Consider the following 26,461-nt stretch of genomic DNA (forward strand, 5'->3'; position numbering starts at 1 on the left):
GTCATCTGGTGTGCGGCTCCGAGCCTCACGTCAAACCTCACGTCAGGGATTCTGTCAATCATCTTTATAGAACACCTATTAAGAATTTAAAAAAGGAATCTCTTAAGAAAAAGAAAAGGAATATCCACTTGACTGAATGGTTTGAAGGACAGCGGCTGGGAGAGAGAGAGAGACCAGCGCTTGTTGTTTGTTCAGTAGTGGGTCATTTACATTGTCTTCCAGGATATACACTGTAGCCACCGCCACACACTGCGATAACACTGGCCTGGATGTGGACACAAACACGAGGGAGCAAATCACGTTGGGATCCGGAGGTGGAGGGTGGGAAGGAAGAAAGGAGGGAGGGAGGGAGGGAGGGAGGGAGGGAGGGAGGGAGGGAGGGAGGGAGGGAGGGAGGGAGGGAGGGAAGGAAGGAGAAAGGGAGGGAAGGAGGGAGAGAGGGAGAGAGGGAGGGAGGGAGGGAGGGAGGGAGGGAGGGAGGGAGGGAGGGAAGGAAGGAAGGAAGGAAGGAAGGAAGGAAGGAAGGAGGGAAGGAAGGAAGGAAGGAAGGAAGGAAGGAAGGAAGGAGGGAGGGAGGGAGGGAGGGAGGGAGGGAGGGAGGGAGGGAGGGAGGGAGGGAGGGAGGGAGGGAAAGAAGGAAGGAAGGAAGGAAGGGAGGGTATTTTGTGAAACTGTACGCCATGATTGGATATGAAGGTAAGTGGGCGGGGCTTGGTGAAGGTCGGCGATCCCTCGTGACCGATTGGGTGGAGCTTACGGGAAGTTACTCCCTTCACAGGGAGGTAACACAGCGATAGAGGGCGGGCCTTTTATGAAGTGGCATTTCCTCTGGAGTTATGGGGGGGGGGGGGGATTATGTGGGTTGGTCCTCCTTCTGCAGTGCGGAGATGTCCAGGGGCGGAGGCGAGCGCCCGCTCCACTCCTTCAGCTCGGCGTCCTTGAAGAGCAGGTTGAGGGCGGGCAGGGGGACCCCGGCCTCCAGCGGCGGCTGGCTCAGGGGCCCCGACACGCCGCTATCTGGGTCGGCCAACCGGCTGCCATCCTGCCACGACACGGGGGGGGGGGCAAAGGTCACAGACGCATTAGGACACAGTGATGGAATAGAGGATATGTGGGGACAAAAGACATTAGAGCAGTATCTGTGCCCTCCCTGTTCTAACCAGTCTCTGTTCCCTGTTCTAACCAGTCCCTGTTCCCTGTTCTAACCAGTCCATGTTCCCTGTTCTAACCAGTCCCTGTTCCCTGTTCTAACCAGTCCTTGTTCCCTGTTCTAACCAGTCCTTGTTCCCTGTTCTAACCAGTCCTTGTTCCCTGTTCTAACCAGTCTCTGTTCCCTGTTCTAACCAGTCCCTGTTCCCTGTTCTAACCAGTCTCTGTTCCCTGTTCTAACCAGTCCTTGTTCCCTGTTCTAACCAGTCTCTGTTCCCTGTTCTAACCAGTCCCTGTTCCCTGTTCTAACCAGTCCCTGTTCCCTGTTCTAACCAGTCCCTGTTCCCTGTTCTAACCAGTCCCTGTTCCCTGTTCTAACCAGTCCCTGTTCCCTGTTCTAACCAGTCTCTGTTCCCTGTTCTAACCAGTCCATGTTCCCTGTTCTAACCGGTCCCTGTTCCCTGTTCTAACCAGTCTCTGTTCCCTGTTCTAACCAGTCCCTGTTCCCTGTTCTAACCAGTCCCTGTTCCCTGTTCTAACCAGTCCATGTTCCCTGTTCTAACCAGTCTCTGTTCCCTGTTCTAACCAGTCCCTGTTCCCTGTTCTAACCAGTCTCTGTTCCCTGTTCTAACCAGTCCCTGTTCCCTGTTCTAACCAGTCCATGTTCCCTGTTCTAACCAGTCCCTGTTCCCTGTTCTAACCAGTCTCTGTTCCCTGTTCTAACCAGTCTCTGTTCCCTGTTCTAACCAGTCCATGTTCCCTGTTCTAACCAGTCCCTGTTCCCTGTTCTAACCAGTCTCTGTTCCCTGTTCTAACCAGTCCCTGTTCCCTGTTCTAACCAGTGCCTGTTCCCTGTTCTAACCAGTCTCTGTTCCCTGTTCTAACCAGTCTCTGTTCCCTGTTCTAACCAGTCTCTGTTCCCTGTTCTAACCAGTCTCTGTTCCCTGTTCTAACCAGTCCATGTTCCCTGTTCTAACCAGTCTCTGTTCCCTGTTCTAACCAGTCCCTGTTCCCTGTTCTAACCAGTCCCTGTTCCCTGTTCTAACCAGTCTCTGTTCCCTGTTCTAACCAGTCCCTGTTCCCTGTTCTAACCAGTCCATGTTCCCTGTTCTAACCAGTCTCTGTTCCCTGTTCTAACCAGTCCATGTTCCCTGTTCTAACCAGTCCCTGTTCCCTGTTCTAACCAGTCTCTGTTCCCTGTTCTAACCAGTCCCTGTTCCCTGTTCTAACCAGTCTCTGTTCCCTGTTCTAACCAGTCCATGTTCCCTGTTCTAACCAGTCCCTGTTCCCTGTTCTAACCAGTCTCTGTTCCCTGTTCTAACCAGTCCCTGTTCCCTGTTCTAACCAGTGCCTGTTCCCTGTTCTAACCAGTCTCTGTTCCCTGTTCTAACCAGTCCCTGTTCCCTGTTCTAACCAGTGCCTGTTCCCTGTTCTAACCAGTCTCTGTTCCCTGTTCTAACCAGTCCCTGTTCCCTGTTCTAACCAGTCCCTGTTCCCTGTTCTAACCAGTCCCTGTTCCCTGTTCTAACCAGTCTCTGTTCCCTGTTCTAACCAGTGCCTGTTCCCTGTTCTAACCAGTCTCTGTTCCCTGTTCTAACCAGTCCCTGTTCCCTGTTCTAACCAGTCCCTGTTCCCTGTTCTAACCAGTCTCTGTTCCCTGTTCTAACCAGTCCCTGTTCCCTGTTCTAACCAGTCTCTGTTCCCTGTTCTAACCAGTCCATGTTCCCTGTTCTAACCAGTCCCTGTTCCCTGTTCTAACCAGTCTCTGTTCCCTGTTCTAACCAGTCCCTGTTCCCTGTTCTAACCAGTGCCTGTTCCCTGTTCTAACCAGTCTCTGTTCCCCGTTCTAACCAGTCCCTGTTCCCTGTTCTAACCAGTGCCTGTTCCCTGTTCTAACCAGTCTCTGTTCCCTGTTCTAACCAGTCCCTGTTCCCTGTTCTAACCAGTCCCTGTTCCCTGTTCTAACCAGTCCCTGTTCCCTGTTCTAACCAGTGCCTGTTCCCTGTTCTAACCAGTCCCTGTTCCCTGTTCTAACCAGTCTCTGTTCCCTGTTCTAACCAGTCCCTGTTCTAACCAGTCCCTGTTCCCTGTTCTAACCAGTCCCTGTTCCCTGTTCTAACCAGTCCCTGTTCCCTGTTCTAACCAGTCCCTGTTCCCTGTTCTAACCAGTCCCTGTTCCCTGTTCTAACCAGTCTCTGTTCCCTGTTCTAACCAGTCCCTGTTCCCTGTTCTAACCAGTCCCTGTTCCCTGTTCTAACCAGTCCCTGTTCCCTGTTCTAACCAGTCTCTGTTCCCTGTTCTAACCAGTCCCTGTTCCCTGTTCTAACCAGTCTCTGTTCCCTGTTCTAACCAGTCTCTGTTCCCTGTTCTAACCAGTCTCTGTTCCCTGTTCTAACCAGTCTCTGTTCCCTCCTCTAACATTTCTACCAAAGTACACCCCCATAATAATGTATTATCTTTTATTTTTGGTGCTTTGAACGCCACAAACCCAGTGCCATTCAGCTCCATTGTATTGGAGTGACATCAGACAATCTCTACAGCAGGTATCTCTACAGCAGATATCTCTACAGCAGGTATCTCTACAGCAGGTATCTCTACAGCAGGTATCTCTACAGCAGGTATCTCTACAGCAGGTATCTCTACAGCAGGTATCTCTACAGCAGATATCTCTACAGCAGATATCTCTACAGCAGACATCTCTACAGCAGGTATCTCTACAGCAGGTATCTCTACAGCAGGTATCTCTACAGCAGATATCTCTACAGCAGGTATCTCTACAGCAGGTATCTCTACAGCAGATATCTCTACAGCAGATATCTCTACAGCAGGTATCTCTACAGCAGGTATCTCTACAGCAGATATCTCTACAGCAGATATCTCTACAGCAGGTATCTCTACAGCAGGTATCTCTACAGTAGGTATCTCTACAGCAGGTATCTCTACAGCAGATATCTCTACAGCAGATATCTCTACAGCAGGTATCTCTACAGCAGATATCTCTACAGCAGATATCTCTACAGCAGGTATCTCTACAGCAGGTATCTCTACAGCAGATATCTCTACAGCAGGTATCTCTACAGCAGGTATCTCTACAGCAGATATCTCTACAGCAGATATCTCTACAGCAGGTATCTCTACAGCAGGTATCTCTACAGCAGGTATCTCTACAGCAGGTATCTCTACAGCAGGTATCTCTACAGCAGATATCTCTACAGCAGGTATCTCTACAGCAGATATCTCTACAGCAGATATCTCTACAGCAGGTATCTCTACAGCAGGTATCTCTACAGCAGGTATCTCTACAGCAGGTATCTCTACAGCAGGTATCTCTACAGCAGGTATCTCTACAGCAGGTATCTCTACAGCAGGTATCTCTACAGCAGACATCTCTACAGCAGATATCTCTACAGCAGGTATCTCTACAGCAGGTATCTCTACAGCAGGTATCTCTACAGCAGGTATCTCTACAGCAGGTATCTCTACAGCAGGTATCTCTACAGCAGGTATCTCTACAGCAGGTATCTCTACAGCAGGTATCTCTACGGCAGGTATCTCTACAACAGGTATCTCTACAGCAGACATCTCTACAGCAGGTATCTCTACAGCAGGTATCTCTACAGTAGGTATCTCTACAGCAGGTATCTCTACAGCAGGTATCTCTACAGCAGGTATCTCTACAGCAGATATCTCTACAGCAGGTATCTCTACCGCAGGTATCTCTACAGCAGGTATCTCTACAGCAGATATCTCTACAGCAGATATCTCTACAGCAGACATCTCTACAGCAGGTATCTCTACAGCAGGTATCTCTACAGCAGGTATCTCTACAGCAGATATCTCTACAGTAGGTATCTCTACGGCAGGTATCTCTACAGCAGACATCTCTATGGCAGACATCTCTATGGCAGACATCTCCAAAACTAGGCAAATCACACAAACATTTTTAATTATGCGTTTTTTGTTTGTTTGTTTTTTTGGGTGAACTGTCCCCTTAACTTAAATTATTTATCATTCATGTCGCGTCACCGTGTCCAAGGTCAGGCGTGATCAAAAGAAATCACAGAACATGCACAGCAGGGTGCAGCATCCGGCCCAAACCCCCCACCGCCAAACAGCACAGCCAAGTCGGACATTTTATACACAGCGCTGGCTGCTGCATCAGTGCATTACAGATTCATCATGGTCTATTTAAATGAAACCCCTCTCACACAGCGCCTCGCCTCCTCAGGGAGCACCTCCTCACGCAGCGCCTCCTCAGAGAGCGCCTCCTAGTGGTGGAGGCGAGGAGGGAGGAGAGGGAGCAGCTTACCTGGAATGACTGGACGAAACTCAGAACCTTCAGCGATAACTTGCGGCTCGAGAGGAGCAGCGCTTGCAGGCTGAAACGACAACGACAAAGAAAAGTCACCTCTGTGAGTTTTGTCTTTTGTCTTCTTGGTTTTGTTTCGTTTAAACGGGGGAACGCAGGGCGTCGTGAAGGTCTCACCTCTCCTTGCTGCACAGCTTGTGTACGGCGATCTTTCGACACACTTTGCGGTTGAGCTCGGAGTTGAAGAGAGGCATGCCGAAGCAGAGCTCCAGAGGTACCCAGTCATCCTCAGACGATAACGCTGGAGAGAGGAGGAGGAGGGGGGAGAGAGAGGAGGGAGAGGAGGGAGGGAGAGGAGAGAGAGGAGGAGGAGGGAGGGAGAGAGAGAGGAGGGAGGGAGAGAGAGGAGGGAGAGAGGAGGGAGAGAGAGAGGAGGAGGAGGGGGGAGAGGAGGAGAGAGGGGGGAGGGAGGGAGAGAGAGGAGGAGGGAGGGAGAGGAGAGAGAGGAGGAGGAGGGAGATGAGGAGAGAGGGGGGAGGGAGGGAGAGAGAGGAGGAGGGAGAGGAGGAGAGGAGGAGGAGGGAGATGAGGAGAGAGGGGGGAGGGAGGGAGAGAGAGGAGGAGGGAGAGAGAGAGGAGGGAGGGAGAGGAGGAGGGAGAGGAGGAGGAGGGGGGAGAGAGGAGGAGGGAGAGAGAGGAGGGAGGGAGAGGAGAGAGAGGAGGAGGGAGATGAGGAGAGAGGGGGGAGGGAGGGAGAGAGAGGAGGAGGGAGAGAGAGGAGAGAGAGAGGAGGAGGAGAGAGGGGAGGGAGGGAGAGGAGGAGAGAGAGAGGAGGGGGAGGAGGAGGAGAGAGGGGAGGGAGGGAGAGGAGGAGGAGGAGGGAGGGAGAGAGGAAGAGGGAGAGAGAGGAGAGAAAGGAGGATAGAGGGAGAGGAGGCGGGAGAGAGGAGGAGGAGAGAGAGGAGGGAGGGAGAGGAGGAGGGAGAGAGAAGGAGAGGAGGCGGGAGAGAGGGAGGGAGAGAGGGAGAGAGAGAAGGAGGGAGGGGGGAGGAGGAGGGAGAGAGAGAAGGAGGGAGAGAGAGAAGGAGGGAGAGAGAGAAGGAGGGAGGGACACGTCGGAAATAAATACAACTTGAAGTTGTCGAGAAATCGGAAAAAGTGGCACAAAAAAGAGCATATTGCCCTTTTAATCTAGTAATAATATAAACTCTGTATGATAGCATGTACCTCATACTATAATCTACTAATATAACTCTGTATGATAGCATGTACCTCATACTATAGTCTACCCATATAACTCTGTATGATAGCATGTACAATAATGCTGTAAATACCATATATATCTATATATATGTATATAATATAAATATATATATCCACATCTGTCTGTACATACCTGCATATAATCCTTTTTTAGATACCTGTAGATACTATATCTACATGTATATCTGTACATATCCCTACTATACATATAGTATATCTGTACATATCCCATACTCTTACTAGTTACACTGCTGGCTAGTACGACTTAAATACCGTAGTGTCTTTATAAATGTATCACTGTACATATCAATACTACAACTCTGTAAATACATCTGATTAGCACTATTACTGAGTGGTACTATGTTATATCCAGTTTAATATAAGTTTAATAGGATTTTTTTTTTTAAATGTGTAGTTCGCTACATACTTTTAAGAAATTACTCAAATATAAGGTGATACATAAATATAAAACCTCATTATTATCCTGGTTATATTTTATCTATAACATAGCTATGTTCAAATAGTGACAAAGGGAAAAAGAAAAAAGAAAAACATATATATATATATATATATATATATATATATATATATATATATAAAAGAAAAAGTATTAAAAAAATAAAAAATAAACAGATAAATGTGTATACGTTTTGTACATAAAACGATGAAACGTTTGTAACCTTTGCTAAATGATATACTGAATTATGTTTCTTTTTTGTATATATTTTTTTGTAAATAGTGTAATGTACCGTAAATAGTGTAATGTGAAAAGGGTAGGCAATTATAAGCCTCAGCTTCAGCCTACGCCTTTTCGGTAATTTAATTTTTTTCGTTTTTTTTTTAAATTCTACTACTATGCTTTGTAAAAAAAATACAGAAATAAAATCATTAATTCATTCATCCATAATCACCTGTACATTGTATATTACTATTGCACTTTACTGTTACATTTGCACTCTGGTTAGATGATTTGATTTGATTTATTGACAAATCTGGAGGCCCTACCGTCCGTCTTCCCCCTGCCTTCCGCGTTGTTCTCCTCGGACACCAGTTCAAAGGACTCTGTGCTGCCGTTGGTGTCGAACCCTCCGCCCAGATGAGTGTCTCCTGTGGAGAGAAACAACAAAACCTTCCAGATGAGTGTCTCCTGGGGAGAGAAACACAACAAAACCTTCCAGATCAGTGTCTCCTGTGGAGAGAAACAGAGAAACCTTCCAGATCAGTGTCTCCTGTGGAGAGAAACAGAGCAACCTTCCAGATCAGTGTCTCCTGTGGAGAGAAACAGAGAAACCTTCCAGATCAGTGTCTCCTGTGGAGAGAAACAGAGCAACCTTCCAGATCAGTGTCTCCTGAGGAGAGAAACAGAGAAACCTTCCAGATCAGTGTCTCCTGTGGAGAGAAACACAACAAAACCTTCCAGATCAGTGTCTCCTGAGGAGAGAAACAGAGCAACCTTCCAGATCAGTGTCTCCTGAGGAGAGAAACAGAGAAACCTTCCAGATCAGTGTCTCCTGTGGAGAGAAACAGAGCAACCTTCCAGATCAGTGTCTCCTGAGGAGAGAAACAGAGAAACCTTCCAGATCAGTGTCTCCTGTGGAGAGAAACAGAGAAACCTTCCAGATCAGTGTCTCCTGTGGAGAGAAACAGAGAAACCTTCCAGATCAGTGTCTCCTGTGGAGAGAAACAGAGAAACCTTCCAGATCAGTGTCTCCTGAGGAGAGAAACAGAGAAACCTTCCCGATCAGCACGCAGACTCTCAGCGCCTCGCTCCTCCTGCAAGTTGATAAAAAGCCCGGACGTCTTTGAAAATCACCCAGAGCGCGTTCAACGAGAACCGATTCTCAGCGGAGAGGAGAGCGGTCGTGGAACTGATGATGAATGCGTCCTTTTCAAGTTCTACGCGGGAGAAGCTCAGATTTACGCACGACTTCAGCCGGGACTTCGGGCCTAAAGTGTTATGATTATTATTCTTCTTCCGTTGGGTCTGGAGAGACCGCACGTGTAGCCGCGTGTGTACCAAACAGAACCTGTGAACGATTAAATCAACGTAATGAAATCGGACAATGTCCAGGAAAAGGGTAAGAGGGTTCGATCTGCGTCCATTAGTAAAGGCTATTAGGATACGGGACACAATCAAGCCGGCGAGCGGCATAATTCAAGTGGACTGGGGAGACGATGCCGATCGAATTCGCGGCGTCGGTGACGATTCCTACCGAGTCGGACACTATTTCCTGCCAGACGACGTGGAGGAGGCAGGAGGGACAGAGCGGCGCGCGGAGCGTTTACTTCCTGTTGCACTCGTTGTCTAATACAATAGCTGACGGGAAAGAAACTTGGGAGCGATCGATGCCGTTCAAGGTCGGAGGTAGGAGACGCACGCCTCTGGCCGAAACAGCGTACGTGTAAAGGTCAGGAAGGGTCAGGAGAGGGTGAGGAGAGGGTGAGGAAGGGTCAGGAGAGGGTCAGGAGAGGGTGAGGAGAGGGTCAGGAGAGGGTCAGGAGAGGGGCTGTGTGTCTCTGGCCAAAGTGGTGGTGCTATTTGAGGAATGGGGTATAATTTCAGACGCAACAGGGTTTATACTCAGTAACTACCGGTAACTATTATGTTCGAAAACAGCAGATTTTGTGTGTGTATGTGTGTGTGTGTGTGTGTGTGTGTGCACTTGTCTACGTGTCTATGCGCTGTGTGTGTGTGTGTGTGTGACCCACGCCCCTTACCCCTGCAGAATAGATGGGCCTGCGGCATTGCCTGTTGTTGTATCTGTCTGCTGTGTGTGTGTGCGTGTGTGTGCGTCCGTGTGCGTGTGTGTGTGTGTGTGCGTGTGTGTGTGTGTGAGAGCCATGCCCCTCACCCCTGTAGTCAGCAGAATGGGGCCGGCGGTGCCGGGTGTTGGAGTTCAGCATGGTGATGTAGCCACACTGGTGCTCCAGGTCGACCTGCTGCTTCAGGCAGCGCAGGGCCGGGTGTACGGCCATGTTGGAGGAGGAGAACTCTGCAAGAGAGAAGAGGAGGGGAAGAGTTACTGTCTGTCTGTCTGTCTGTCTGTCTGTCTGTCTGTCTGTCTGTCTGTCTGTCTGTCTGTCTAGAAATGAAATAAAGAACGTACTGGTCGGCATGTGACCAATGCCAGTATCACCCATGTGTTTTGCCCTTTGACTGACTGACTGACTGACTGACCCATGATTTAGTTGTAATTAATGCTACTGTGTCAATAAAGAAATACTGACACAGACCTGGACCTATTTAATTCAAGATCTTCAAGAAAAAAACAATGCTGATTTATTTATCACACGCAAACCAAAACAGACATACCAAAACAGACATACCAAAACAGACATACCAAAACAGACATACCAAAACAGACATACCAAAACAGACATACCAAAACAGACATACCAAAACAGACATACCAAAACAGACATACCAAAACAGATGCACCAAAACAGATGCACCAAAACAGATGCACCAAAACAGACAAAAAACTCCCACCCTTGATGAAGCTCCAGGAACTGTACATAAATCAGATTGATTGATGGATTGATTGAAAACTTTATTAACAGATTGCAGAATGGGTACAATACAGTACGGCTCAATACACACAATTGTTAAGGGGATGCAGACCAGAGAAAGACTTTCGAGTAGTTTACATCAGGGTCCCCCATTTTCAATTCATCATAACATATATGACATACACGACATGCAGATAGACAGTACTGCTACATCTATACATTTATGACATACCAGATTTACAAATACAGTACTGTTTATGATACAAAAAGAGTCTAAAAAAGAGAGTATATACATTTGACGTAGAAACTGTACATTGGAGGAGGTTGGGTAGGTGGGGTTGGGGAAACTGTACAGCACTCATGTGCTGAAAGTATAGGCCATATTGCACAGCAAATGCGGAAGAAGTTTGTTTAAAATATTAAAGAGATACGAGATAATAATAATGGATTGGATTTATATAGCGCTCTTCATGACACCCCAGTGACCCCAGAGCACGTACAGAGTCCATTATTCGTTCATACACAGTCATACCGGTGGTGGTAAGCTACAATTGCAGCCAGAGCTGCCCTGAGGCAGACTCACAGAAGCGTGGCGAATAATCATCGCCTACGGCCCCTCCGACCACCACCAACATTCATTCACATGCATACACATTCATACGAGGCAAGTAGGTTAAGTGTCTTGCCCAAGGACACAACGGCAGTGGGATGGACATGGGCTTGAGCGGGATTCGAACCACCAACCCTTCGATCATTGGATTGTGATGTGGACAATGTGTTTTTAGATATTGTAGAGCTGACACATGGCACAGAAGATGCAGAATCCATCTACAACAGCTTGAGACAGAATCTTTCGCCCGCAGTCCACGGCTCGCTGAAAGACGTTGCTGGATGTAACCACTTCGAGTTTTTCATCTCCAAGCTGTACTCTCTCTATACCACCAGTCCGCAAAGAACGCGAGATTACTTGAGGAAGCAGCTGCAGATCTAAATATGCAGATTTTGAGAATCGGGCAGATCTTCACCATCAGGTGGGTGGCGAGTAGTTTTAATTAGAGATGTCCGATATTATCGGCCGATATTGGCATTAAAATGTAATATCGAAAGGTATCGGTTTAAAAAAAATTATGAAAAATTATTATTATTATAATTTTTTCTGTATTTACCCAGGCAAGCAAGTAAGAACAAATTCTTACTTTATTTATTGTCAAAAGTATGCATAATGTTGTGTTAATTCCACGACAAAAGATATGTAATGTTAATTACCTGAAATTATTCCATTTTTGGGGGGGGGGGGGACCCTGCATATATCGGTATTGGTTTATATCGGTATCGGAAATTAAGAGTTGGACAATATCGGTATATCGGTAAAAAAGCCAATATCGAACATCCCTAGTTTTAATACTGTAAAATCTGTCTGGAATAACTACCCTGCTTTAGCGCGCCACTTTAAAACAGCAAGTGAGGACGCATCTCGCAGTGACACACAGAGGAAGAAATTCCTGGGGCTCCACAAATAAACTCTGGGTTTTTAGTTGATCTGGCATCAAAGACATGCTCCGTGAGCTGCAGGGCCTGTCACTGACGTTTCAGCAAAGAGACATGAATCTAGTGCAGGGGTTCTCAAACTTTTTTATACCACGACCCCATTTCATTTAGGATTTCTTCAGGCGACCCCACACGTGGAAATAAGGAATATAAAAATAAAAGCTCATGTTGTTGAACTTGATCATGCATATTTATTAGAAAATGAAAGTACAACACGTCAGGGGCACACATACATGCACATACTCATTTATAGGAAATAGGCATACACACACCTACATATACACACAGTTGAAGTATAGGCTTTCACTGACACATATGGGGGATACACATGTATATAGGAGACACACACATACGTAGCTGAGACGCACATATATATACACATCTGAGATATACACTCACATAGGGGGCAGAGGCACACATGGATACGAGACACACACAAGAGATAGGAGTACAGTCACATACCAGGAAGATGCACACACACACATATGAGGCATGTACACATGCTTACGTGATACACGTACCCACATACATGTGTCGGAGACATGTGTGCATGCATGTTATCATGCACAACTGCATGTGTCTGGGGCGCTTTCTCTCACATGCAATATGGAGAAGGGTGGCATCCCGATAGAGGATGCAGCACATACCTGCTCGAAGGTAGTTCGGTCTACATGCAAAGTATATATATCAGGGATGTATACGCATAATGTATAGTATAGTATGTTTCTTTTTTCGTAAGTCTTTTTTTATTTTCCATGTCAGTTGTTAATGTATTTGTATGAGTCCTTTACATGTTTTGTATGTTCTTACAAAAAAGAAAAGGGCAAATCCTGGAAAGTGCATATGATGATGTGGAAAGAGATGTTTTGAATATTGGAGAGATTTGTGCAAAAAAATATCAATAAAAAAAAAAAAAAAAAAAAATGAAAGTACAGCACTATGTTATCAATGAAATTAATTCATATTATCAACAAAAGCAACGGAATTGTTTCTGTATACACATTTATAAAACGAGGCATATTTAGCCAAAATATGTTGCCAGAACATGAGAAGAAAATGCGCTCATGTGCGCTTTGGCGGAGATCCGCCTCTACTCTGAAAATCCGGCCTCGCAGAGGTATGTTGATGAGAAGGGGACAGGCTTTCTCAGCGCAGCATTACACAACACTGGGTACTCGTTCCGGAACCGCTGATCTAGTGGATGCTAGTCGCCACATTCAGCAGTCTATTGATATACTGAAAGCCATGAAAGTGAGTGGAGGTAAATCAGCACTAAAGGCCGAACAACGCACGTCACAAGGACTGTTTAACACTAGCACAGCCATGGAGAAAATGCCACTGATTCCCGCCGGGAACGGGTCAGATGACCCGACAGCTTATATGAGAAAATATGAGAAAAATAAACAGTGTAAACTATATAATTACCTCTGAATATAAAAATATGAGGTTTACCACAATGAAATGTAGGTTTGAGTGATAATTATAATCCTCTGCTTTGTCTTCAGCTGGACCAGAGCTGAGAAGCCACTTTCACAAAGATAGGTAGTGCAAAAAAAAAAAAAAAAAAATTATAATAAAAAAAAAAAAAAGATTATACGACGCATCGACGCAAAAATTAGGCGTTGACGAGTTTTTATGATCGACGTTGTCGATTATGTCGACTAATCATTGCAGCCCTAATGTACAGAGTTGTAGTATTATGTACAGTGTCAGTGATACAGGTATAAAGACACTATGGTACTAACTAAGTCATACTGAGCAGCAGTGTAACTAGTAAGAGTAGGTAAGATATAGATATAGTATCTACAGATGTGTAAAAATGATTATATGCAGGTATGTACAGACAGATGTGGATATATATATATACACAGTAAGAATAAATATTATATATATATATATATATATATATATATACAGCACTATTGTACATGCTATCATACAGTTATATGGGTTATATGCAGGTGTATAAGCAGGTATATAAAATAATTATGCAGGTATATTCAGACAGATAATAAATATATGCGATGAATTTAAATATATATATATACGGTAAATACAGCATTACTGTACCTGCTATCATACAGTTATATGGGTAGACTATATAGCATGAGGTAGGTCGTCGTGATTATTATGATTACAGTGTAGGATTGTAGACACCTACTGTTACGACACACAATTAGTAACATGCAATATTAGTGTTATATTATCGTCAGCTTTTCAGTTACTTAGTTACCATTTTGAGGACGGAAGCATTATGTGATTTTTCGACTACCGAGCGATGGATATCAAGCAGTCGATCTTTCTTTCACCACAGTGGATGTGTAGATCAATTTGGAATGAAATGCAATCATTGAGTTAAGTACGCCAGGCGACACTACATAATAGGAGCAGATTTGTTGTCAGTGGTGGTACGCCCAGAGGAAGATATTCTCACAATATACCAAATGAAAGTGTAAGTGAAACACTTCGATATCGCGCAGCGTCCAATATTCGATACTACGGGTTATATGTCCCATTATTACCAGGCTGCGGCAGCCATAGCGCTCACCTCCTCGAAGCTCCTCCTCGTCGAAGGGGAACGGGATGTGAACCGTCTCTCCGTGGCCGTGCATCCCATGACCCTGAGAACACACGTAATTATATATCAGTTATCTCACCGTCCAGCATCCTCAGCCGTCCATTCAGTGGCTGCTGGTCTGTGTGGATAAACCAATCAAAGTGTGAAATAGATTTTTTTTTTCAGATTCAGAGTTTTATTTGCCACATGGAAGCAATACAATCATAGAGTTTTCATACAAAATCATAAATACCATACCATGGGCAAAAGGAGCAGGAAGAAGAATAATTCTTATAGTTACCTGCCCCCCTATTCCTAAACTAAACGAGTATTACTTGATGGTTGGCGTACAACCTAATTTACACACAAAATAATATTTGATACCATATACAAAGAAACAAACAATCCACAGATTAAACAAGACATTTTTTTATAATAATAATAATAAAGAAGAAAAGAAAAAAAGAAAGAAAAGATCTCACTACTCAGATCACATTTGGCTTAGCTGACAGTTAGGAGAGGAGGTAGCTTTCATTTCTTCAGAGCAAACACGAAGGAACCCTAATTAGGGTAAAGGTTTTGTTATTCATGTATTTGGTGAGGGGTTAGTGTGTGTGTGCGTGCGTGCGTGCGTGCGTGCGTGCGTGTGTGTGTGTGTGTGTGTGAGATACCTAAGTGTGGAGAGAAGATATTGTAGTGTCGTCTGCATGTCAGAGGAACATGAATACATGAATATATTGTAAGGGGCGACAGTGGCTCAGGAGGTAGAGCAGTCGTCTGGCAATCCGGAGGTTCCCGGTTCGATTCCCGCTCCTCCCGGGCAGCTGGTCGATGTGTCCTTGAGCAAGACACTTAACCCCTAATTGCTCGCGATGAGCAGGTTGGCACCTTGCATGGTCGCCTCCGCCATCGGTGTGTGAATGTGTGAGTGAATGGGTAAAATGTGAGTAACAAATTGTAAAGTGCTTTGGATAAAAGCGCTATATAAAAAAGCAGCCATTTATATGATATGGGGGTTGTGTGTGTGTGTGTGTGTGTGCGTGCGTGTGTGTGTGTACCTGGATCAGAACGGCAGAATGTGTGAGGGCGTCGTTAAGCATGGTCAGCACGTTGGACGTAGGTACCACACCGGGGTCGTGACCCCAGGAAGTGATCAGCAACCGGTCATAAGCCTAAAAAAACACATGTACCAACCAAGTTATATATTCCATAGCCAATGAGCATTCTGTAGCCATGACTACTAGCCATGAGCAAGACACCATTGACCATACTAAACTAGGGATGTTCGATATTGGCTTTTCTTTTACCGATATCCGATATACCGATATTGTCCAACTCTTAATTTCCGATACCGATATTAACCGATACCGATATCGGTTGATATCGGTTTCCCCCCCCCCAAAAACGGAATAATTTCAGGTAATAAAATTACATATCTCTTGTCGTGGATTTAACACAACATTATGCATGCTTTTGACAATAAATAAAATAAGAATGTGTTCTTACTTGCTTGCCTGGGTAAATAAAGGTTAAATAAATGTGTACAATCTTTTTTATTTGTAATTTCCGATATTACATTTTAATGCCAATATCGGTAGGCCGATAATATCCGACATCCCTATACTAAACCCATGGATGAAAAACATACGTAACGGTTGCCGGAGAAACAGCGCGGGGCGGGTGTTTCTTCATCAGAGAAACATTTCTACCTGAACGCTATTTTGCAAGTTGCATTCCAGGCTTATCACCACCCTAGGTAATTGAGGTTTGAGAAATACAAACATCCCAGAACGACCCCCCCCCCCCCCCCCCCCGACCCCCCCCCCCCGACCCCCCCCCCCCCCCCCCCCTAGTGCACGATGATAATAGGTTCTGCCAGACATCTCTCTCTCACACAGCACAGCGCTAACACGGCGAGGAGAGAGGTCTGGCGATGCGGGACCGCTGGAGGAGTAACCCTGTGTGGTGGAGGTCTGTATTTGCCACAAACATCTGTCGGTACGGTAGGATGCGGCTAAATTGGCGTAACTTGGAACGATAACGGTGGAAACAGGTTGGTTCCTGGTCCGACGCCATTACCTGCCAAAACATCAACATCTGAGCAAGATTTGAGAGGATTTCATTTTATTATCTTGGTGCACATTGTGCTGTGGCAGCCGTCTTGTGCATCTGGTCTATTGTTTGTTTTAGTTTTTTTTCTTCAAAGGAGAGTGGGCATCCCACCTCTTTATAGAGACAGTAGGAAGGCTGAGAGAGAGACAGAGTAGGGGAGACACAGGAGAGAAGGTTCTTTATTGAGACAGTAGGAAGGCTGAGCGGGAGACAGAGGAGAGAAGGTTCTTTATTGAGACAGTAGGAAGGCTGAGAGGGAGACAGAGGAGAGAAGGTTCTTTATTGAGACAGTAGGAAGGCTGAGCGGGAGACAGAGGAGAGAAGGTTCTTTATTGAGACAGTAGGAAGGCTGAGCGGGAGACAGAGGAGAGAAGGTTCTTTATTGAGACAGTAGGAAGGCTGAGCGGGAGACAGAGGAGAGAAGGTTCTTTATTGAGACAGTAGGAAGGCTGAGCGGGAGACAGAGGAGAGAAGGTTCTTTATTGAGACAGTAGGAAGGCTGAGAGGGAGACAGGGGAGAGAAGGTTCTTTATTGAGACAGTAGGAAGGCTGAGAGGGAGACAGAGTAGAGGAGACACAGGAGAAGGTTCTTTATTGAGACAGTAGGAAGGCTGAGAGGGAGACAGAGGAGAGAAGGTTCTTTATTGAGACAGTAGGAAGGCTGAGAGGGAGACAGGGGAGAGAAGGTTCTTTATTGAGACAGTAGGAAGGCTGAGCGGGAGACAGAGGAGAGAAGGTTCTTTATTGAGACAGTAGGAAGGCTGAGCGGGAGACAGAGGAGAGAAGGTTCTTTATTGAGACAGTAGGAAGGCTGAGAGGGAGACAGAGGAGAGAAGGTTCTTTGTTGAGACAGTAGGAAGGCTGAGAGGGAGACAGAGTAGAGGAGACACAGGAGAGAAGGTTCTTTATTGAGACAGTAGGAAGGCTGAGAGGGAGACAGAGTAGAGGAGACACAGGAGAGAAGGTTCTTTATAGAGAGAGTAGGAAGGCTGAGAGGGAGACAGAGTAGAGGAGACACAGGAGAGAAGGTTCTTTATAGAGAGAGTAGGAAGGCTGAGAGGGAAACAGAGGAGAGGAGACACAGGAGAGAAAGCAGTGTAGATTAGATTAACCTGGAATGTGTCTGTAGATTAGACTAACCTGGAACACGTCTGTAGATTAGACTAACCTGGAACACGTCTGTAGATTAGACTAACCTGGAACACCTCTGTAGATTAGACTAACCTGGAACACCTCTGTAGATTAGACTAACCTGGAACACCTCTGTAGATTAGACTAACCTGGAACACGTCTGTAGATTAGACTAACCTGGAACACCTCTGTAGATTAGACTAACCTGGAACACGTCTGTAGATTAGACTAACCTGGAACACCTCTGTAGATTAGACTAACCTGGAACACGTCTGGTATAGCCCGGACTACTCCATGATATTATTACTCTGTGACAGAACCCACCTGAAAAGTCTCCGGTAGCTTCCGGAGCCGGGAGCCCTTGGAGAGCAGCAGAGAGGGCGGACCCTGGCCGGTCACATGGTACAGGTACAGTTTGAACCAGATGGAGCTCACCTCGGGGATGGCAGGGCCAATGTGCTGCGGGGGAGAGACACACACACACACACACACACACACAGACTGATATTCTCACTCAAACATACATTTTCTCTCTCTATCTCTCTCTTTCTCACCCTCTCTCACCCTCCCTCCTCCCTCCCTCTCTTTCTCCCTCTCTTTCTCTCCCTCCTTTACCCCCTCCCTCCCTCCCCTCTCCCTCCTGCCCTCCCTCCCTCTTTCCCTCCCTCCCTCTCTAACCCCCCTCCTCCCTCTCTTTCTCTCTCTCCCTCCCTCCCTCACTCCCCTCTCCCTCCTGCCCTCCCTCCCTCCCTCCCTCCCTCCCTCCCTCCCTCCCTCCCTCCCTCCCCTCCCCTCTCCCTCCTGCCCTCCCTCGCTCCCCTCTCCCTCCTGCCCTCCCTCCCTCCCTCTCTTTCCCTCCCTCCCTACCAAACATCAGAGGAAGAGCAGACCCGTTTCTGGTTCAGTCATCACGTTGTCTCAACATCATGAGTTATTATTGTCTATTGTTAACTCTGTCTGAGAAGCGGCGCATTGAAGCGGCTATTATGGAGAGCGACACAAAACACTTCACCGAAGCCCCAGTCCTGAGTCACAGAGTTCTGATAAACATGAACGTGTGAGTGTGTGTGTGAGTGTGCATGTGTGTGTGTGCATGTGTGTGGGGACCAACAACAGTCTCACTGCTCGCTCTTTTTCATTCTCTCCATCCCCCTCCCTCGCTCTCTTTATTCTCTCTCAATCTCTCACCCTCTCTCTCTCTCCGTGTACCCACAGGCAGAGTGCTGGAGCACGGCCAGGGTGTGGAATTGCTTTGGAGTCTGACTCTCTCTCTCTCTCATTCTCTCTCATTCTCTCTCTGTCTCTCTCTCTCTCTCTCTCTCTCTCTTGAGCCTCTCGTTGTTGGGGGCAATCTCAGGCTGAGCTCACACACACACACACACACACACACACACACACACACACACACACACACACACACACACACCTCTGCACATGAAGAGCTACACACACACACAGCATGCAGGAACACACACTATAATTATAATAATACTATCGCAACCGATACACCTCTCACCACCTCTCACTTCCCAACGCAGACAAACACCACTTGATCCAAGTCCCCAGTGTGTCTCTCTCTCTCTCGCTCTCCCCCTCTCTCTCTTCTCTCCCCATCTCTCTCTCCCTCTCCCCCTCTCTCCCCATCTCTCTCTCTTCTCTCACCATCTCTCTCTTCTGTCCCCATCTCTCCCTTCTCTCCCCCCTCTCTCTCTCTTCTCTCCTCCCTCCCTCCCTTCCTCCCTCCCTCCCTCCCTCCCTCCCTCCCTCCCTCCCTCCCTCCCTCCCTCCCTCCCTCCCTCCCTCCGGTACCTGAGGTGTGCAGCTGCTGATGGGTCTGATCTCGTTGCTGAGGGGTGCCATGGAGACCAGCAGCTTGTAGTTCTTGTTGAGGACGCGGCTGCAGGTGGCCTGGTCCAGCCCCAGCAGGCTCTCGCAGCGCAGCATGTCCAGGGGGAAGCCTGGCCACAAACATCTCTATTCAGTCAACTGAACCCCCAGCAGGCTCTCACAGCGCAGCATGTCCAGGGGGAAGCCTGGCCACAAACATCTCTATTCAGTCAACTGAACCCCCACCACCGAACAACCACACAACTCCGCTAAGAAGGTTTTACCACAGCCTGTGTGTTTGAGGTTGTGAAGTAAATCAAAATCACGTGTGGATGTGATGTAATCACAAGAAACTACTAGACCTCTACTGTCTTTAACTATGAGTGAACACAACACTCTAACTTACCATCTTTAGATAATAAAGTACTCAACCTCTACTGTCTTTAACTATGAATGAAAACAACACTAACTTACCATATTTAGATAATAAAGTACTCAACCTCTACTGTCTTTAACTATGAAGGAACACAACACTCGAACTTACCATCTTTAGATAATAAAGTACTCAACCTCTACTGTCTTTAACTATGAAGGAACACAACACTCGAACTTACCATCTTTAGATAATAAAGTACTCAACCTCTACTGTCTTTAACTATGATTGAACACAACACTCTAACTTACCATCTTTAGATAATAAAGTACTCAACCTCTACTGTCTTTAACTATGAGTGAACACAACACTAACTTACCATCTTTAGATAATAAAGTACTCAACCTCTACTGTCTTTAACTATGAACGAACACAACACTAACTTACCATCTTTAGATAATAAAGTACTCAACCTCTACTGTCTCTAACTATGAGTGAACACAACACTCTACCTTACCATCTTTAGATAATAAAGTACTCAACCTCTACTGTCTTTAACTATGAACGAACACAACACTAACTTACCATCTTTAGATAATAAAGTACTCAAACTCTACTGTCTTTAACTATGAGTGAACACAACACTCTACCTTACCATCTTTAGATAATAAAGTAATCAACCTCTACTGTCTCTAACTATGAGTGAACACAACACTCCAATTTAACAGCTTTAGATTATAAAGTACTCAACCTCTACCGTCTTTAAATATGAAGGAACACAACACTAACTTACCATCTTTAGATAATAAAGTACTCAACCTCTACTGTCTTTAACTATGAACGAACACAACACTCTAACTTACCATCTTTAGATAATAAAGTACTCAACCTCTGTCTTTAATATGAAGGAACACAACACTCTAACTTACCATCTTTAGATAATAAAGTACTCAACCTCTACCGTCTTTAACTATGAATGAAAACAACACTCTAACTTACCATCTTTAGATAATAAAGTACTCAACCTCTACTGTCTTTAACTATGAAGGAACACAACACTCGAACTTACCATCTTTAGATAATAAAGTACTCAACCTCTACTGTCTTTAACTATGAAGGAACACAACACTCGAACTTACCATCTTTAGATAATAAAGTACTCAACCTCTACTGTCTTTAACTATGATTGAACACAACACTCTAACTTACCATCTTTAGATAATAAAGTACTCAACCTCTACTGTCTTTAACTATGAATGAACACAACACTCTAACTGACCATCTTTAGATAATAAAGTACTCAACCTCTACTGTCTTTAACTATGAGTGAACACAACACTAACTTACCATCTTTAGATAATAAAGTACTCAACCTCTACTGTCTTTAACTATGAGTGAACACAACACTCTAACTTACCATCTTTATATAATAAAGTACTCAACCTCTACTGTCTTTAACTATGATTGAACACAACACTAACTTACCATCTTTATATAATAAAGTACTCAACCTCTACTGTCTTTAACTATGAATGAACACAACACTCTAACTTACCATCTTTAGATAATAAAGTACTCAACCTCTACTGTCTTTAACTATGAATGAACACAACACTCTACCTTACCATATTTAGATAATAAAGTACTCAACCTCTACTGTCTTTAACTATGAATGAACACAACACTCTACCTTACCATCTTTAGATAATAAAGTACTCAACCTCTACTGTCTTTAACTATGAGTGAACACAACACTCTACCTCACCATATTTAGATAATAAAGTACTCAACCTCTACTGTCTTTAACTATGAATGAACACAACACTCTACCTCACCATATTTAGATAATAAAGTACTCAACCTCTACCGTCTTTAACTAAAGAACTCCTTTTTTGAAGAAAGCCTTCATCCAAAATCCCAGTGTTCCGAATTCTGTTTAGGTTTAGTGAGGTCTATGATCATTTACGTTCAGTGAACCAGTTATAGTAATTTTAGCTTGCAGCCAGACAGCTTTCTCCTGAACGCGGGGGAAACTGCTATCTCGTCTTCTTGTCCGACTCTGGAGAAGTGACGGTGAGCATTTCCCATACTGTCGGCGTGTTCCTTTAATGTTCCTCTCCGGTGGAAGCCTTCAGATGTGAACGGCAGAGTGCTACAGTCGGTTCAAATCACGGGCTTGTGAACGGCCTGAAGATGAGACACTGAGCGCAACTCAAGACTGTCTTTAGTGCGTATGGGGAGGAGAAACTTGAAAAAGAATGAACTGGAATCACCCTCACATACTAGGCTGGTAAAGCTATGCCTCCTAAAGTGTGTAAACGGAAGTACCGGCTACAGGCTTTCCGGATTCGACAAAACAATTATAGAAACGTGTGAAGTGCACAATATTTCCTCGCTTAAGCCACTGCAACGGCTTTGCCTGAAGAATTTACTACATGACCGGGACGTTCTAGCTTGTTTGCCGACAGGATTCGGGAAAAGTTTGGTCTGTTCGGAGGCAGCTTCCAGGGGAAGTACATACACCGGAAATTCTAGCCCATTCACACTTTCGGCCGTAGTGCTTTACCTAGCCCCTTACGTGACTGTGATCTGCAAGCCAGGGATACGAAAAGCCCCTGGCTTGCAGATCGCAGTCACGTAAGGGGCTATGCTTTACGTAAGGGATAATGTATAGCTACGAGGTCATTGTCGCAAAATAATTGACCGACACAGAGTTTAAAATACCGAGCCGCCTCGGCGAGGTGTTTTAAACGTCAGTGAAGGTCAATTATTTTGCGACAATGATCGAGTATAGCTATACATTATCCCGCTTATTACATGGCTAACTTACTAACAATATACCTAATTCATTTTACATCGACTCGCAACACTGGTTCTGGCTCCGCTCGTCGCTCCGCCCCCTGTCATCGCCGGCAGCTTCCCCGGCAGCAGAACACCGGCAGTGTCTAATTGCACTGAAACAGTGTGTGTCAGTGGGCTTGATTGCGAACAGCTGCGCACAGCGGTCATTATTGTCCCACAGCGGTCATTACTGTCTGATAACTGACCTCTGACGCGCGCTATTGACCAATCACAAGCAAGCATTTCGGCGAATGTGAAAACGCCATGTAATAACAGTCTTTATCTCACGGAGGAGATAAAACTGGGAATGAGGTTACTCACATACACAAAAAGGGGCACAATGAGGTATGTGTACACAACACACTTAAACTGTACACAAACGAGGTATTTAGCGCTTTGAGATTTGCTCCACAATTATAAAGCGCATTACAAATCAAATATATTATTATTATTATTATGTAAACAACACACTTAAACTGTACACAAACGAGGTATGTACACAACACACTTAAACTCACACCCTTTTAGATCATGTGATTTGAAACCTTAATTCATGAAGAAAATGGGTAGCACTTGACAGTGTAATTGCCGTGTAATAATATAGAAATAACTTCAATGACTTGGTAATTATTCGCAATTATGGTTAATTAAGTTTTTTCTCATCTGCACCTTTGTTTACACCGTTTATTTTTCTCATATTTTTATATTCAGAGTTAATTACATTGTTCACACGGTTTATTTTTCTCATATCTTTATATTCAGATCTAATGTAATTGCCTATATTTATGTCTTTCTACTATTATCCTGCCCATACCTGTACCTCCCCTCCCCCCTCCGCCATGCTGGTAATTGGACTTCCATGACGTACTTATCTACGTCGGTATTGGGCCAAATGAATCCTGTATCGGTCTGGGGCGTCGGTCGGCAGCCAGCAGGCTCTCATAGTTCAGTTCAGTTATTTTTTATTTCGGGTTTTGGACACATAACAATGGTCATTCCGTAAATCGGCAACGTTTTACCAGCTGCTATTGCAGCATTGTCCAATTGTCCGAAACGGGCTAGGGAGAAGCACTAGGCTTGTCGGGCCCTACCCCCGGAGACTTTTCGTTTTTTTTATTTTAACATTTACATACATACATAGTACATACAATACATATAGTACACATTACAGTATAGTATACCTGCAGTATATAATAGTATATACAACACATATATAATGTGATATATACAATATAATATAGTACCATAATATAATAGTATATAGTGTAATATAGTTTAATATAATATACAGATTAATTATAATATGATTATATAATGTAATATGATATAACGTACAATACAGTATCATATGTATTTTTTTTGTTAATTAAATGCAATTAAAGCTCTTCTTCCCTTCTGTACCTATCGAAAATAGATTTTTTTTAGTCTAGATTTGAATTGATTTATGTTTTCACAATATTTTAGTGCAAGAGGTCCGGGGGGACCCCTTGGACAGAGGACGGGGAGGAGCGTGGGCCAGACGATCAGAGCGAAGGCACCCGGCCAACCAAAATAAACAACAGCATCTGGCGGCACCGCTGATGTGATGCAGAGGCTTCGGTTTGTTGTGCTCGACTTCTGGGAGGTACTCTCTGCCGCCCCCTCTAGGTAGATTAGTTGAAGAAATTAATGCAGGTTTATTATAGATTCTGTGTCTCCGTTCAGAAAGTGTTTTTTTTTTAAGTGTTTTTATTTAAATAAAAATTTAAGAAAGAAAATGCTACAAATGGCAGAGCAATTTTCAACCTCGTGTTAAGTATCCAATCAAATCATCGATGTTCATATATATATACCTATATATATATATATATATATATATGTGTGTATGTATGTGTGAGTATGTGTGTGTGTTTATATATATATATATATATATATATATATATATATATATATATATATATATATATATATATATATATATATATATATATATATATAAGAAAATATTCTCCATCCTTTAGGTGCAGTACATTTAACCTATGTTAAATTGATTACAAGTATGTATTGTATCTATGTATATATTTATATATGGTATAATGGGAATCTATAGATATACATACATATTTATTTTATTTTTGTATTTTCTTGTATAAAAAAAACTGAAAACTCACTAAACATATTGTTGGGACATTTTATTTTTGTAACTATTTAGAAACGAGCGTTGAGTGAAGGCGTTGAAAGGGTCTCTCCTACAACCTCTTCCACAGCTATGTTTCTGTTTAGCACTAGCCTCTAGTTGTGGGGGAAAATATCGATACGTAGTAGTATCGCGATACTTTGCGTGGCGATACTGTATCGATACAGGGACACCAAGTATCGATATTAAATTATTAAAAAAATATATATATATTTTTGTATTTTATTTTATTTTGTATAAGGAAGTTGCATTGTTCATTTCAATACCTGTAATAGTACAGTAGTCCACACACACACACACACGTGTGCATTCAGTTAAGTTGGAATATGACTAATACAAACAGTTCAGTTTGTCAGGTACATGCAACACAGATTACAGTGTTGACATCTGTCTGCTTGAGAAAATACCATGTTCTGCAATAAAAATTATTGAAGTGAGATGAACAGACTGAACATTATTTTATTAGATAAAACATGTTGACAATTTACTTTGCAGTTGAAAAAAGGTAATAAAGCGCAATACAGTATATCTCAATATCAATATCGCAATACTCAGCATATCGCAATATATTTAGTATCGCAATACTATCATATCGTGACTCAAGTATCGTGATAGTATCGTATCGTGAGACCTCTGGTGATTCCCACCCCTACTAGCCTCCCCTCCTGTTCTACACATGAGAGATCCACGTTTCGCAATTATGCCACAACAATGTGGAACGCCCTACCCACAGCTGTAAAATAATGTGAATCCCTACCCTCCTTCAAAACCACTCTCAAAGAGCACCTACGGGAGGCTGCTATTCGAAACTGGCCACCGTAAATGTCCAAACCCCCCTCCCCCCACCCACCCCCTCCTAATGTACAGTTTCCTCCCCATCGTATGTATGTATATATTTTCTGTTAGGATCTCTGTTTAACAGTACTGTATATTTGCACATCTTGTACGTCACAAAGGTAACAGTACTGTATACTTGTATGTCATAAATGTCATGATATATATCTCCGTATATCTGTATTAGGGCTGACCCCTATTAGTCGATTAGTCGACTAATCGGTCGAAAGGAGCTGTTTTTATATCATTCATTCCAAAAGAAAAGAGGCCTAGAAGCGTGGCTAACACTAATGGCACGCATACCAGAGGCTAACTGCCTACGAAAACAGGCACAGAGGCACTGAAAGAGGATTTCACCCGTCTAATGAACACACTAGACTAGACAAATATCAAGATGTATCCATCAGTGGACCAATTGCATGCTTTTGCAGAGGACAAGAAGCCTTCAGTCGACTCCTTCAGACATTAAGCACCCCCCCACAGCCCAGATGGAATGATAAAAATAAAAAATAGAAAATAAATGTAATTTTTTTTTTTATATATTATACTTTTTTTTTGTCGACTAACGGCAAATTTTGGCCAATCATAGTCGACCATCCAAATCCTTAGTCGGGGACAGCCCTAATCTGTATGTTGACTTAAGCCTTTGCACTCCCTGTTGTGTATGTCATAAATGTCTATATGAATTGAAAATGGGGGACCCTGATGTAAACAAGACGAACGTCTTTCTCTGGTCTGCATCCCCATAACAATTGTGTGTATTGAGACGTACTGTATTATACCCATTCTGCAATCTGTTAATAAAGTTTTCAATCAATCAATCAATCGCCC

At 44.3% G+C, this 26,461-nt stretch overlaps 1 protein-coding gene across 2 annotated transcripts in view; it reads right to left on the reverse strand.

Annotated features, from left to right (window-relative positions):
• Positions 1–658: 658 nt before the first annotated feature.
• The window catches only part of fam91a1 (family with sequence similarity 91 member A1), a 94,726-nt gene continuing 68,923 nt past the window's right edge, over positions 659–26,461 (reverse strand). For both annotated transcript variants that reach the window (XM_084327187.1, XM_084327186.1), the window contains 9 exons: positions 19,389–19,537; positions 17,904–18,038; positions 15,395–15,508; positions 14,328–14,400; positions 9,574–9,714; positions 7,727–7,828; positions 5,636–5,759; positions 5,459–5,528; positions 659–1,042 (listed from right to left, as the gene is read on the reverse strand). In XM_084327187.1, the coding sequence (XP_084183313.1) occupies positions 854–1,042; positions 5,459–5,528; positions 5,636–5,759; positions 7,727–7,828; positions 9,574–9,714; positions 14,328–14,400; positions 15,395–15,508; positions 17,904–18,038; positions 19,389–19,537 (1,097 nt within the window). In that variant the 3' untranslated portion in view covers positions 659–853. The remainder of the gene's footprint in view (positions 1,043–5,458; positions 5,529–5,635; positions 5,760–7,726; positions 7,829–9,573; positions 9,715–14,327; positions 14,401–15,394; positions 15,509–17,903; positions 18,039–19,388; positions 19,538–26,461) is intronic.

This window comes from Notolepis coatsorum (assembly GCF_963971535.1).
Source record: "Notolepis coatsorum genome assembly, chromosome: 13".
NCBI classification, from domain to species: domain Eukaryota; kingdom Metazoa; phylum Chordata; class Actinopteri; order Aulopiformes; family Paralepididae; genus Notolepis; species Notolepis coatsorum.